Source organism: Octopus sinensis, linkage group LG11 (genome assembly GCF_006345805.1).
Source record: "Octopus sinensis linkage group LG11, ASM634580v1, whole genome shotgun sequence".
Lineage (NCBI taxonomy): Eukaryota > Metazoa > Mollusca > Cephalopoda > Octopoda > Octopodidae > Octopus > Octopus sinensis.
Genome location: NC_043007.1, coordinates 62990705 through 63006734, shown reverse-complemented (window position 1 = coordinate 63006734; position 16030 = coordinate 62990705). Strand labels below are relative to the sequence as shown.

General features: G+C 34.5%; 1 protein-coding gene across 2 annotated transcripts in view; it reads right to left on the bottom strand.

The window, feature by feature from the left end:
- Positions 1-16030, bottom strand: part of LOC115217115 (vasodilator-stimulated phosphoprotein) — a 200659-nt gene that overhangs the window by 64439 nt on the left and 120190 nt on the right. For both annotated transcript variants that reach the window (XM_029786714.2, XM_029786715.2), the window contains exon 4: positions 6069-6177. In XM_029786714.2, coding sequence (XP_029642574.1) covers positions 6069-6177 — 109 coding nt within the window. The remainder of the gene's footprint in view (positions 1-6068; positions 6178-16030) is intronic.

Below are 16030 nucleotides of genomic sequence, written 5' to 3'. Positions count from 1 at the left end.
GCAGAGAAAATGGAATGCTCCCACACTGCTAAAGAGAAGCATCTTCACTCAATGGGAAAGGTTCAGAAGTATGGAGCATGGGTTTCGCATGCTTTAAGTGACAACAACAAAAATCAACGAGTCAGAATCTCTGCTGGTTTGTTTGCTTGTCACCGCTCAACTCATGGACACAAGCAACGATTTCTTTACCGAATCGTTACTGGTGACGAAAAATGGTGCCTGTACATCAATATGAAGCAGCGTAAGGAATGGCTTAGCCCCAGTAAACAAGCGACACTGCACGTGAAACAAGATTTTCATCCCCATAAAACAATGCTGTGCATATGGTAGGACTGGGAAGGGATTATCCATTACGAATTGCTTGAACAGAACCAAACAGTCAATGCAGAACTCTATGTTCCACAGATAGAACGACTCAACATGGCTATTCATGAGAAAAGATCTAATCGGCAGCATGGAGTTCTTCTGTTGCATAACAATGCCCACCCTAATATATCATCAATATGACCAAGGAAGCCATTCAAGTGCATGGCTGGGAAGTGCTGCCACACCCACCGTGCTCTCCTGATTTGGCACCAACGGATTTCCATTTCTTTTGATATCTTTCAAATGCTATGCGCGGAGTTTCGTTCAATACTGATGCAGAATTGAGAGCTTGGTTGGATCAATGTTTCAAGTCGAAATCGGTGGTTTCTACCAAGGTATCGAAAATCTTGCTGAACGTTGGGAAGAAGTTGTAAACAACAACGGTGAATACATTATTGATTAATTAGTTGTTAATTTTTATTAAACCTTTTAAAAAATTAAAATTAAAAAAAAAATGGCGGGAACTTAGTTGCCAACCCAATATATCCAAGAGTATGGTTGCTTTGCTATTCCCTGAAACCTTTTCTGGCATATATCAGCTATTTTCTATAGATACTTCATAATGCTGGAATAACTGCCAGTAAGGAACACCCTAACTCTGTCATGCCTGTAAATGTACTCTTTCTTGGTTAAAGCTCCATCACATGCTTCTAGTGGTTTTTGGTGGGAAGGCTTTGATTTTGTGTCTCAATTAAAAACTGTTCAAGTTTCAGCTTAGTCCAGCTATTCTCAGCTGGTGTTGCAAACTATCTTTGTCAATTTCTATATACTGCCCATCTCTTTTTACTTTTTAGGATACTGGCCATGTAGGAGTTTTCTTGCTACCACTTTAACACACATAGTATCCTATAGTCTTATTTGTAGTCATTTCAGCTTCTGTTTTTTGTATTCATTGGCATTATTGAAGACAGGTGAAAAAAAAAAAAAAAATTTCATTTGTTTGTTTTGTAGTTGTTTCCATTAATATTTATTAGATATTTTTGAAGTCCTATGGTGGATATTTTGTAATATTTCTCTAGTTAACTAAGTCTCCTATCCACTTATATTCACAGCAAATACTATTTTGTTTAATTTTGGGTGGTGTATTCTAAACTTTTATTGTTTTTCTGTCTTGTCTTGATAGTTTATTTAGCATCCAACTGAGAATGTTCTAATTATAACATTACCAAAATAGCTAGTGTATTGGTGCTAACTACCATTTCTCTTTAATGTTTTAGTTCTGTTTTAAGTATTAATTAAATGTGTCTCTAATATTCCATGTTCACCTTTTCTTTCTTTCATCTACATTGTACACTTTCAAGTGCATTAATTCATATTCTTAATTTTTTCTCTCCTCAAGGTTGTCTTGACACAGTTTTCTGATTCAAATTTCATCAATTCTTCTTGTATATCCATATACTATCTGCAGCAATATTTCTAGTAGTTTATCATTGTAACGAACTACTTGGAGTTATCCATATGCAAAAGGTGGTTCTGCCATAGCATTTGTATCTGAGTTCAGTCTCGTCTTAACATGTTGGTCAAAAAGACGCTCATGCCAACCAGAAAAGGAATGGAGGGAGGGTCTCCTTCTGAAGTATTCTGTTTCTAATGGAGTTGGAATTATAAATGTAACCTTCTCTAGTCTATATCTACAAAATTGTTTACCATTTACTCATGATGTGTTTAATCACCATCAACACTGTATTAACATCTACTTTTCCATGTATGCATAGGTCAGACAAGACTATATTGGGGCAGAATTTTCTACGGTTAGATACCCTTCCTGACAATAATCTTCATCTGTTTCTAAGCAAGGTAATCATCACTCAGTCCATCAAACAATGAACAATCAAGATATGGTTACACAGAGAACTAAACACAAGCAGCACTATCTGAACAAGCCTTTTGTTTTTACAGATAACGAAACATACCAAGATGTGTCAAGAAGGCTTTTTAGCATTCCACCTCCTCTTCTGGAAGCATCCCCCACCCACTGATTGCAGAAAGGCAAGTTATGAGCCTACAAGTTTTAAGGTTTCCTGTTTATTAGACTGGTATAAACATAATAATCCAATGTTTCTTTCTTCTTTGTTTTTTTTGAAAACAAGAATATGATTGAAGGCAATTTGATTACTATTTGTAGTTAGTTGGGTAACAATATAGGAGGCCCATTACCAGCTCATAAGGTGGGTTACCATCAATAGAAACAATAATATGACCAAAAGGAAATGGAGTTTGTTATTCAAAGGTGAGAGACAGAAGCATTTGTTGCCACTGAGTTGGGTGAGTGGGTGGGGGAACAGGACAGGTGACATTTGTCATTGATTTGTCATTTGTTTCCTGTCAATAGGAGTGTTGTTATAGATAGGGGTGTTTTGGTAGAGGTATTGTTATTGATAGTAGTGTTGTGATGGTGTTACTATTATTTTTATGAATAAGGTGTTGCATAATTATTAGTGGTTATCACCAATGCCTATATTCTGTGACACCATCAATGATAATAGATGACATAGATAATAATGAAGTTAGCACTGTCATCCTTGATGGTAAGAAAGTAGTATATTATTTAGATGCTTTACAGCAATTAATAGTGGAAATAGCCTGAATTAAACTGAAGCAATAATGTTTTGAATCTAATGCTTTAATAGTTCTGATGTATTGTTAAGGTGTCTAAATGTCTACAGATGGCTGCACAAATATTTGCTGTCTTTTGATGTCCTTTTAGTTTCAATTTTATTGTTTTGACAAGTGTGTAAATGTGACAATTTGAGTGTGTTATTTTAGATATTGGTGGTGGTGCAGGGTGGTACTGGAGGCCCAGGCAACTATAGCAAAGTGTAAAATAAATCATACATTGTTTTGTTGTTTCATTGTTACTGATGTTGCAGACTAGTTCCGGTTAGCTCTACCTGAATAGACGTAAACATCAAAGAGTAAGCAACCTGACATTTCTGAACAATAGATCTGTGGGTTGCACTTATTTATCTGGCTGGCTACCTATGTGCTTTAAGTCTGCTCAGTCAAAGTTGATCTGGTGTTACACAACAATTATAGATCCACTACCTCAGATATACAGTTAGATGCACAGAGAACTGAAAGTCAGAATCTATTTTTCCTTCTTAAAGACTGCTGTGCATGTCACTGGAAATTTAGCTGCTACATTGAAGAAAGAAAAAAAATTCATGCAAGCTATTTTTATTTGTTGCTGTTGTTTAGCTCCAGGCTGATACTAATTCAACAAACCTATAATTCAAAATAAAATCCAACTATGACCAACTAGTCTTTTTTTCAGACAGTGCATCAAGGACAATACTTTCTGATGTATTTTCCCACTTTTAAATAACTAGTCTTGAAGCTGGCCTTTGGGTGGCATTCAGCCTAGCACCTGCGGAGGGCACCTTTGAGGCCTTTGGCCCCACTATTGGACCATTTAACGGCCCTCTACCCTTGTGTAATGTAATGGGCTCAAACACATTCATTGTATATGTATCTCCTGGTATTAATTATCCGATACCCCATTCTAAACTCCCTACCCAACATATATCCACACTCAAACCCATACACTCAATACCTATATTTCACTTGCACTCATACCTAAACCCCATGTCCCATTAACTTCTTGTTCATTCAATATGTAACATGAATTCCATCTCTGTAACTGTCTGTGTATGAACCCTTGGTCTGCTTTCTTTCAGCTTTGCTGATAGACATACAGCTAGTTTCTAGTTTGACTTACAGCTAAGTTTCTAGCCTTGAAGCCACCCATTAGGTGGCATTCAGGCTAGCTGGGAATTTTGTTGGGTATTCAGGTGTAAAAAAAAAAACAAAAAACAAAAAAAAACAAAAAAACTATAGAACTCTGGGGCTGATGGTCCAAGCATCAATATGTAACCAGAACAGGAAGATTAGTTTTCCACCTAGATAAGTTTCATAAACAACAAAATATAAATATCCACACTACCACACTTGAAATGTACCTGTAATAACTCTTTTATCTCTATTTGAATGTACATGAAGGTATTTAGAATGCCCAAATTTAGTGCTTAGCACTGATGCTGATCATAGTTTAATCAGTAAGAGTAGGAGCAAGGTAAATACAGTAAATATAGATGGGTGGGGGTCAGTGGGGCCATATTTAAACAGCCCTTCAGAAATTGAACCTCTTTACGATACTCCCTGGGAGCTCATGGTATGAAACTCATTCTTATAACTCTGATGTGGTTGCCAATGCCTTGTATTTAGTTTCAAATGCAGTAAAAATTGAAGGTGTGGGGGGAGTCAGTGAGTCCCCAATTAGGCAGCCCTTAAGACGTTCCTTGAGATTAGTGGAGTTGCTGGTTTGAGTTTTGTTGACCTTGCATAAACAGTCTAGGAGGAGTTAACGAACATAAAAACGTAATGGACAGAGAAACATCACTCAAATTTATATTAAGAAAATAGGGTATGACTAAAAGGTGATTTGGTTATTTCTAACAAGTGTATAGGCTTTACTGTTTTGCTCGTTGTTGTTGATAACATTAGTGTACATGTTGCTTTTAGATGACTTTTTGTTGTTTGTCAACAAAGTTGAGACAGCTGAGTCAATAACACTAAACTGGGCAGTTTGTTGTTAACTTTACATCAGTTCTTATTGAGTAGATCCATGATAAAAATTATTATAGCCATGACCATCCTGCCTTTTTCATATTTTTTTTAGTGGTGGTAGTGGTGGAGAGCAGTGTATCTAGGATTAAATTATTCAATGTGTCCTGTTTTAAAATGGTGGAGTGTCGTTTGAGGGAAATTTGGCTGCTACTTCCAGCAAGTCAAGAAACAATATAAAGGTTTCTTTGCTGAAGATAATGATGTTGAACAACCCATTCATCCAACTGAGCTAATCTATGATACAGAGGTAGCCAATCAAAATATTGAAGTAAAACTGTTAAGACCACGTTCCCGGATATGACATGTGTACAGGATATCTGACATGTGTAAATTCAATTTCCTTCACGTTATCTCATATTTATTGATATTTAAAGGATGCTATCTCATTAACTGTGGCCATGCTGTCCTAAGATTCAAGACTGAAAATGTAGTTTCTGTTTTTAACATAGGAAGTCTGCTGCAGAAAATTTTGCTGCTACACTGAGCAAGTCAAGTTATAATATAGAAGCTGTCTTGGCTTATGCTGTAGTTGGTAGTGAAAGTAGCTCTTGAGAGTATCTATGAATGAAGATTTAATCAGAAAACTCAAGCTATGTGCTTTTTAAAATGGTTTTAATGAAATTGCTGTACTTTTTCTGTTTTGAGAAAATATAGTGCTTTAATTTAAAGTTAATATTAAAATACATGAGCATAAAGCATGGTGGGTTTCAGAAATATATTGATAATAATGTTGAAAGAGTCAAGATTTTCCTAAAATAAAGTAGAATACATAACTAGAATATGAAATAATGCAAAAATTATAGATTAGAAAAAGGAGATAACACTTTAAAACTACAATCTGGATGAGTGTTTTTGAAAAATGAAGTATGCAAGTTTGAAAAAGATATCCACAGAAATATATAACTGACTTTATTACAAGAGTTGCCGGTACATAAACATAACTACTATAGTTGACCACAGTAACATCATCTTCCGACATATCTTTATAATGCAATGGAAACAAAGAAAAGAGGAAGAATGATAAAGGAAAGCAGTCAAACAAAGAGAGGAGAAGGAAAAGTATTAGTACTACTTACCTATCTGTCTCTGGTTCCTTGGGTCCATTGACATTAATGTGTTGATATATTGATGATGGCTGAGGTGGCTGAGGTGGAGGTGCCACAGGAGGTGGGGTCCTGTACATACCTGTCACAACAAAATACACACATTCTGTTACTTTTTTAGTGCAAGCAACCATTTTCACTGAGTCACAAGTCATTTAACTAATGTGTGAGCTTTCGTGCAAGCTGACACTATGCAAGGTACAAAGGCATAAAATTAGACTTAATTTTTTTGAATTAAAAATAAAAGTGTCTTTTTTCCACATATATTTCAACATGAAGGCAGAGAGAATTTTTCAAACTCCATTTCTGACTGACAATTCCCATTTGCTGAGACAGAGGAAGAGCGAGCAGGGAAGACCACGACCAAGCCGGTATACAACGTGAAATAGTAGCAGCTACCAGCCAACCGCATGCAATCAATACTTCATTCCATACAATCCATGCCGATCAAGAGATGTACACAATAATGGTAAAATAACATGGGAAGTTTATCATTTCAAATGCCAGCTAGAGAGGGAGAACAATTGGAAATTTCTCCGACAGACATACAAAGTTGATTTTAACATGATTTATTTTTACAGAGAGAGAGAGAGATAGGGAGAGAGAGAGAGAGATAGGGGAAGTGAGTCAGTAAAAGAGACAAATAGAAAGAGAGAGAAAAGGATAAAAAAGTAATTTTATTAATATTTATGAAAAGCAAATTTATGCAAGAGTAACAAATACAAAAACTATTAGTTTGGTTTATATAACTTAGTATAAATTTAAAAGGATTTTATTTAGCATAAAATATCTGTGCTTAGTAGAGTTTTAAGTATAATTAAATGAACATGTGATACAGAAATACATAAATGTAGTGTTCAGGGTGCAACAGCTATATAGCTTTTAGCAACACCTCCACATTTCAGTTAAAGAAATAAGTCACAACTTTTATAAGGAATAATTGCTAACCAGTAGAAAATGAAAGTAACATTTTGATTATCTCTTAACAGAACACACACACACACACACATACATACGTTACACACACACATGTATACGTTCACGTGCACACACACACACACACAATATTATTATATCTCAAGTAGTAAACCAGTCTATTCTTTATATAGCAGAATTTCATCAATATATTTTTGTCTGACTATTTCTTCGGCCATTATCAAATTGATGATCTGAGGGGGTGGAAAGCTAGCAAGCAATGATGTATAGATAAAATGCTATTCATCCAGCTTACCATTTTAACTGCAATCAAGATGAAATGAATTATTGGCTTATTGTTCCTTCCCCACACACTTCTCATAATCTGGAGATTTACAACTTAATTTATATAATTTTACAATATTCTTAAAAAAAACCCTGAAAAACCTCAATAGCAAGTGGACTGTTGTTTTACTGAAATTGCCAATGCCTCAACAGAGTCAAATGAAGTCAATATATGGTTTCTGATTGGGTAGTTAAGAATACAGATGACAGTTCTTCCAGTTGCAGAATGTTTATATTCTCAAGTATGGTAAATCATTTTTTTATCCTCTAACCTTTCTACATGAAACTAAGGTAAAGCTTTAAAAAGATATATATATATATATAAATTTTAAAGAGTTACAAAAATTTATACGAGTGAACATTTAACCATAATGATCCCATAATGATAAAGTTTTTTTTTTTAATTTCTATTATACCATAAAATCATATAAAACTAGTTAGTAGAAAGTAAATATGACTTTTATTACTTTTTATAGAGAATTCTAACTTTAAGATATATTTACATAGTACCTGATTTTCTATCACCCTCTCTACAACACATTTTAATGATAGCTTTTTCATACTGTCAGGATTCGAATGGGTTTAAAATTCAGTACCCCTTCATGCCCGACATAACTTTTTCTTTTGAGATTTTATTAAGTCTAATTTTCTACGGATGTCTTCTACATAAAAAGTATGACACACAAGCACACATACCATTGCATGTACACCTGAAACCATACATATACATGACTGGTTTAGTGTGAAGGCATAGTTATGCCAGGATTGAAAAATAAAGAATGAGTAAACGAAACAGTATACATAACTGCAATATGAAAATGAATAAATAAATAAATGATGATGAACTAAAAGCATTTCTTAATAGCATGGCAGGTATAAAAATAACATATTTTAGATGAGTTAATCTGATAGCACATATTTTGTATGAATCAATCTGAAATGTTACAGATTTTAGGAGTGAAAATATTTAGCAAATTTGAGAAGATGCAGAGCATGGGCCACATTAGGCAAATAGCATAATAGGATAGTTGAAGCAATTGTTCAGACAGGAAGCTTTGTTAGCACAAACTATTACAGAAGATTGCTTCCATGACAGTTAAATTACATGGTGACACCAGATGGTATTGGTTAAATTATGTTTAGTTAATTGAATTGATGGTGAACTGCCACATGAAAAATGAAATATTTCTGATTTTCATTTTAAATTCCAAAAATATAATGGAAACATAAACATACACATATTTTCAATATCTGTGGCATGATTGTTTCTCACACAAGGGTGACAATGATTAGATTTCTTGGAGGAGGAAATGAGATTATGATGTAAATACTTTTCTCAAAGACATTAGTAATGTTATAACTGGGAAACCAAAATCAACCCATGCCAAATGTTTCTCATTATCCTGAGGCACTTACATATACAAACTGTTATAAATATTTAACTGATGAAAACTATGAGAAACAGCACACAGTTATGGGTTAAATCTATTATGAGAGGGAGATGGAGAGAGAGAGAGAGAGAGAGAGAGAGAGAGAGAGAGTAAGAGAGAAAGCAAGAGAGAGAGCACGTAACTTCTGTTAGAATCTTTATGGCCCAAGTCCTCTGCTTTTTAAGTGAGCTAAAGTTAAAGAGAAAGAAGCAAGATAAAATAATAAAATATATATATACTGAATTTAATTACTAACTGTACAATCTCTGCAGGGAAATGTTCCACCCATCCCATTGATTATCCCTTACTCCTTACCAATGTCCAACTAGAAGGTGAGTAGGGAGGACATATTTATGAGCAGAAGAGGTGGGATTCAGAAGAGGAAGATTGTGTAGTGAACAAATCTTCACATTACACACCATCAAACCAAGTTGTGAGAGCTAGCAACCACTTGTGGTCAATGTCATTTATTTCAAAAAGGCCTTTAACAGCCTGCACAAGAAGTCTCTATAGAAAATTGTCATGTTGCATGAAGTGCCCACCTACTACATCAATATTATGTGACCAGATTATCAAAAGACACTGCTAAGTTAGAACCAAAGATAAGAACATAGAAAAGGTACGAATTGTCACAGGGGTGCTTTAAGGATGTGTACTGTTACCCTTTCTTTGGTTCCTGCTGGTGGTAGATTTCAACATGAGGAAATCCACAGGCAATCAAGCATTCAGCATCAAATGGGGGACAGGGAAGATTCATAGATCTTGACTTTGCCGATAACCCAGGACTCCTTAGTACCACATCTATAGTAATGTAAGAGATGACCAGCAATATCAATAACACCAGCTCCAATGTTGGTCTTCAGGTCAACCTTGGAGCAATGAAAGGATCAAAGTATTGCACAGCGGCAACATCTCTGGCTGAAGGGCCAAATTCTAGAGACTATTCATTCATTCGCATATATAGACAGTAACGCTGCAAACAATAAAAGCTTAGGAAGTGATGTGGAAAAGAGACTCAGCAAATCTGAAGTTGTCTTCCGGGATCTGAACTGAAAGGTCCAACTCCTCCACCAAACAGAATACCAAACACTGCTTCTATAAATGTAATGTTATATTGACAGCCATTTATGCCTGTGAGACATGTAAAAGGACCAGCAGAAACAATAGGACAACAGATGTTTTCTACAGAGTTGACTTAGAACTATACTAAGAATTTCTTGGCATCACCACATCACAAATGAAGAAGTCATGGAAAGGGCCAGGTTGAGTAACCTACAAGGTATCATCACTGAAATGGCAGAACATGCCTGGCCATGTACTACACATGCCCATGAAGGGCATAGCAGATGCAGCAGAACTGTCAAAAGCTAGTTGAAGACTGCAGAGGAAGACCTGCCTGTGTGGAGACTTCTTGCTACCCAATGCTTCTGGGGGAGTAAAAGGGACTGATTTAAGACAATCATCTCTTCTGGTAAGATAATTGCTTCAATTTAGGCTACCAACAAACCAGGAACTAATCTTAGTTCTGAGAAAGGACATCTAAATTAATTGAACATTTGTAATAATAACCTTTGGAACAAGGTTACATACATTGGAGAAGGGATGAAGCAACTGAGCCCAGTAATTGACTGGTGATTATTTTATTTATCACACTCAGAATGATGGCAAGCAAAGTTTGCATGACAAGATTTGAATGCAGAAGGAAATTCCATGAAAGTAAACTTTACTATTAGTTACAGTAATAAAAAAAAAAAATGATTTCTTAAGAATACAAAACCCTAGCTAAGATTAAAGTGTATTACTAAGACTGTGATAAAACAATTTCTGAGAAGGAATCAAACAACTGGTTGTCAAAAATTTTACTTTATTTGCCCATTGAATCTCTTGACAATATATAATTAATCAATTGGGTATTAAAAGAATGTGAAGAAACTGGGACGTTATGAAATCTAAGCTTTTCCCAAAGATAAAGTAAGTGATGGTGTTCCAGCTGAGCACTGAAACTAGAGAGCACTCTATTCAATATAAGCTCTTCTCATATAGCTAAGCTGCTATGAAACTGGCTATTTTTTTTTAATTTTACAATCATCTCCTTTATTGCTCACAAGCATATGGATTTATTTAAAAACATTTCCCTAGAGAACACAATCTGGAAGAGTCTCCTGCTAAGAATATCTAACATCCTAGTTAGAACAACTCCAGTTTCTTCAACTCTTTTTCCCCCTATCCTCATCCCAATTATGGCAACCAAACTGGCTTTGAAGTAAAATTCCAAGTGAGTTATTTTATAAAATCTAACTTGGTAACTGTAACTTACTGTTTCTGTCGAGTTTGATTTTTACCTGACATTCACCTTAGACTCAATTATATAAGTATCAGTAATATACTAGATTTGATTGAAGAAACCATACTTCTACAAAAATTGTCTTAATCAAAATAGATCATTAACATTATTATTTCTAACCAAGCACAATCATAGTCTATTTGTCAAGTATATCACTTATGATCACTATTATCATTATTAGTAGCACTAAGGCAGTGAACTGGCAGAATTGTTAGCACGCCAGGTGAAATACTTAGTATTTCATGTCTTTACGTTCTGAGTTCAAACTCCACTGAGGTCGACTTTGCCTTTCATCGTTTTGCGGGGGTCGATAAATTAAGTACCAGTTGTGTACTGGGTCAATCTAATTGACTGGCCCCCACCCCAAAATTTCAGGCCTTGTGCCTAAATTAGAAAGGATTATTAGTAGCACTAATTTTCTTGGTAATGCCTAAAGTCTGCATTACCAAGAGAATTGTACTAGCATGTTGTTTGCAACTGTTCTGATTTCCATTTACATTGTTATTTAGAAAGGTATGAACATAATAGCCTCCTATTCTCTCCTTGTAAGTTTCAAGCCTATTAATTAATCAGTGATTGCTGTGATATGTGCTTGGCAAAGAGAAATTAACACTTAGTAAAAAATTTGAGATATGATGTTATTAGTATTCTTGAAAAAGTCATATACATTATACCATTTAACCTTGGTATGTCATCACCAGCATCATCATTTAACATCCGCTTTTCATGCTGGCATAGGTTGGATGTGCCATCAGGATTCAGTTGGAGGGCTTTACTAAGCTACAATGTCTGCTGTGGTATGGTCTCTACAGCTTGATACCATTCTCAATGCCAACCACTTTATAGTGTAATGGATGTTTTTTTTTTCATGGAAGCTGCATTTATAAAAAATTAATTGACAATTTGGGGTCAATAGTAGGTGGCTGACTTGATGGTTATTTTAATAACCATTTTCCTAGGCTGGTTTTGAATGAACTCTCTTCAGTGGAACAGGTAGTGTAATCCTATTAATTGGAGCTGATTGCTTGATGTCAAAATCCTTGATGCAACTGTCAATAAAGTGGTATCCTTGAACATGAATGAACTACTAACTTTCAGTATCTCCACAATCCTGAGCTTCATTCGTAATAAAGTCATATCATTACCAATATCACAGTTATTAAGTTGCTTCCCCCACCAACTGATATGGAATTCTTGCAGCCTAGTATGAATAAAACAAATAAAAAACAAATTCAGCACAAGTATCACTATGAAATCAACAGCCACCAGCTTCCTGGCAGTAATTGGTTACTGTCAATAAGTGGCCTTTCTGAATGGTTTTGTTTGAAAATGAATAGATTTTTGCAACTGGATTCTTTACTGGATTAATGGCACTAATATGCCTGGATTGGAAGACTAAACTACTTCAAGAATAAATCTAATGATGTCCACTACCAGCATGAAAAAGAAAAAAAAAAAGAGTTATATAAAATTATGAGCAATATGAATTAATATTGAAATATATCACAGAATGTTAGGACTTCTCTGAAATGAATCTATAATCATATTTTAAGTTCCAGAGTGACACCCATTTCATTTCACTCACAAATAAATTTGATCACTCATTTACATATGCAATAAAGTGACTTGTTTAAGTATCTATATTTACATACATATATAGAATTACATGACACAACTTTATATTTTTTATTTCCAGTTGACTTCACCACATTAATCTCCTTTTCTCATGACTTTTCTTATTCAAGAGAATCTTCAGTGGTTCTGGTCAACAGCCTTCCAACTATCATGTGATATTACTTATTGCAAACACCTCTTATTTAAAGTGTTAATCAAACTTGAAAAACACTCAAAGGATATAAAGACTCAAGATTAAATGTTTCAAATTTTATATCAATAAAAAATTTCAATAAGTCCTCAATTCAATGTTGAATTTTCACAAACTGCATTTGTCTAAACCTTTTCTCAAAGCTAAATTGTCAGACAAATTATGAAAACTAAATTTAATGCTATATCGAATCAGTTTTATTTATTTTATTTATTTATAAATTTAGCTGTCAAATTATTTCCAGACTCAATAGAAACAAGACTCCTCCCACTGCTAATCTAATTTTAAAGAGAAGAGTAAGATGCAGTAAAAGAAACCAGTCACATTTCAACTTCTTACAGAACTTGCAGTATATCAATATTGTCTACATTTCTATATTCATCACTGTCACCCTTGAGAACTTGGGCAATATCACTGTATTTCCTCAGGTTTTCCTCTGAAAGTTTATAAATATATCCCTATCAGATTAGAGGGAACTTAGATGCATCACTTTAGTAAATGAATAACATGGGAGATCTGCAATGATAGTCACTAACAAATAATTGATTAAGATTGGTAGCCGAGTGGTTAGACTGCTCATAGAGTTTTGTATTTAAACTACTCTACAGCCATTGCAAGAAACATAATTTTAACTATATAACCAATATGTTTCACTGCACTAATAGTCATAGTGACTTTAGTTGTTGTTTAGACCCAGGTCAGCCCTAACTGAATAATATGATTAACCCTTTCGTTACCAAACTGCCCAAAGCCACCCGAAAAAAATTTTGGTTAATGTGACCAAACCCGCCCGTATTTACCTATTCATATTTAAATGAGAATATCAGAGCAAATCCCTTTAGTACATTCGTGAAAACAAGTGATTATACTTCGTAAACAGTTAATCTACAGTTTTGTACAACGATCGAAGTGTAATTTTAATTCCGTGAATTTTGGGAGATTTTTTTCTGAAATTTGTTCCTATTGTGTTTTCAAAATTTGTAATTATGACAAAAAATGGATACGAATTTCATTATATCAAGCAGCGAGTCAGAATTCGAAGGATTTTCTACTGAAGAAATCTAACTCTATGACTTAAAAAAAAAAAAAAGCACGTGGTATTTGATAATGGATCTGATGTTTCATTTTCCGAAAGTGAAAACAGTGAATCAGTGAAAACAGCGATAAAGAAAATGAATTGGCACCTGAATGGAGTGAAAATTTAAAAACTGTTTCTTTCGATGATTTTTCTGAAGAAACTGGACCAAGCCACAGACTTTCCCAGGAGAGTAAAGTGATAGACTATTTCTTTTTACTTTTTCCGATGAGTCTATTTGAACTCATTACGGCGGAAACGAACCGTTACGCTAAATGTAAACAAAGTGAAAGAAAGGATAGTTAGTGGTTTCCCACAACCTTAAATGAAATTAAGACTATTTTGCCTTAAATATTATTATGGGTATCAGAAAGTTACCCAGAATAACAAATTCTATCATAAAATTTTGTTGTATACCCAACTGAATATTAGCTAATAACCCATTTTCTATAGCGATGTTTGAACAAAATTTTAATAATTTTATATTTTGTTGAATTTACCTGTATCTACCTGCAATTAGAGTCACTTTGTGACAAAAATTATAGTATAGAATTGGTTGAGAACATTTCATTAAATTATCTTCCAAAAATCACATTAATATATTGATAAATAAAAAAGTTATAGTTGTTTAATGAAACCAGACTAAATTTACGATTATGTTAGAAATTAATTGAAACACATAAGGGGTGTATTTTGGTCAGAAATATAGTAACGAAAGGGTTAAAGGCATTCCGACTACAAGGTGTTTGAGTTAAATTTGATGATTATTATGTCTTCTTTTTTCAAGAACTGCTTGATGTATTGGTGAACAATCAACAATGTTGGAGAGTATAAAAGTTATAATTGAGAAAAAGTTAGCTGACATGAAGGACAGGAAACCATCTGAATATTGGAAAAGAGTTACTTGAATCACGATAATTTGCACTAGGTATCAAAATGCTGACATCATGACTGCTGCTCAATGCTCTGTGAACACTGTAAAGGTTGTAAAATGTGACATAGAGGGCCATAATGGAGACTATAAAGCTGTGGCCAGCCAGCATTCAGCAGGTACTCAAACTGCATCTACACACCTGAATTCACCCAACAGGGCTTTAGGCTCAATTTAGATGGCTATGTGAAGCTACTGGAAGCACAATAACTGGCTGGAGAAGGTTCCTGCAGGAATGCCATATGTGTGGCAGAAGGGTTTAGCTCCTTGCTGTACCTCTGGAAAGAATCAGCAGTAGTTGTCAGAGAATTTCTATGACTTTACCAGTCCAAATTGCTGGCCTCCTAATTCCCTGATTATAATCCCATGGATTACTATGTGTGGAAGATGGTTGAGAAAAGCACCAACCACTCTGCCTGAAATACCAAGGCTAAGCTGGTTGCCAAGATCAAAGAGGAGTTCAAAGAACTGCCCATGGACACAGTGAGGAATGAATGCACAAGGTTCTGGAGCTATCTTGAGGCCATAGTGGAAGCTGGGGTAGCTACTTTGAATAAACTGTTATCTCTCAGCCATAATCTAGTTGATATTTTTGGATAAGATATTGTTTTTTCTCTTCCTTTTATGGAAACTGTCAAATTGAACCTGAAACCCTGTGTCTAATCATTTTAAGGCTATGTAAAACCACATTACTTGTGTTTGCCATTTTATCCAACTCAATAACCAGTATATACACAGACTAGATAAATTAAAAAATCTAAAAACACATTTTTGAAAAATATCTGTTAAATTGTATGTGCATGCATATAATAATTCTAAAAGCCACTGAATTTGGCTAGGGATGTACCATAAAACTTATTACAAGCAGGCACACTAGCTTCACCAATGCTATTTGTAATGATTTTCTTCAATGAGGAACAAGGTTAACTTTTCTAAGGAACAATAGTTGAACGAATTTACTTAAATATATAACTGGTATCTGATTTTTTTTGACTTCATAAAAAGGTAAAGTTGGCAATGACAAGAACTGAACTTTTAGCTTAAAATGATTAAGCTAAATAAATGCAGTC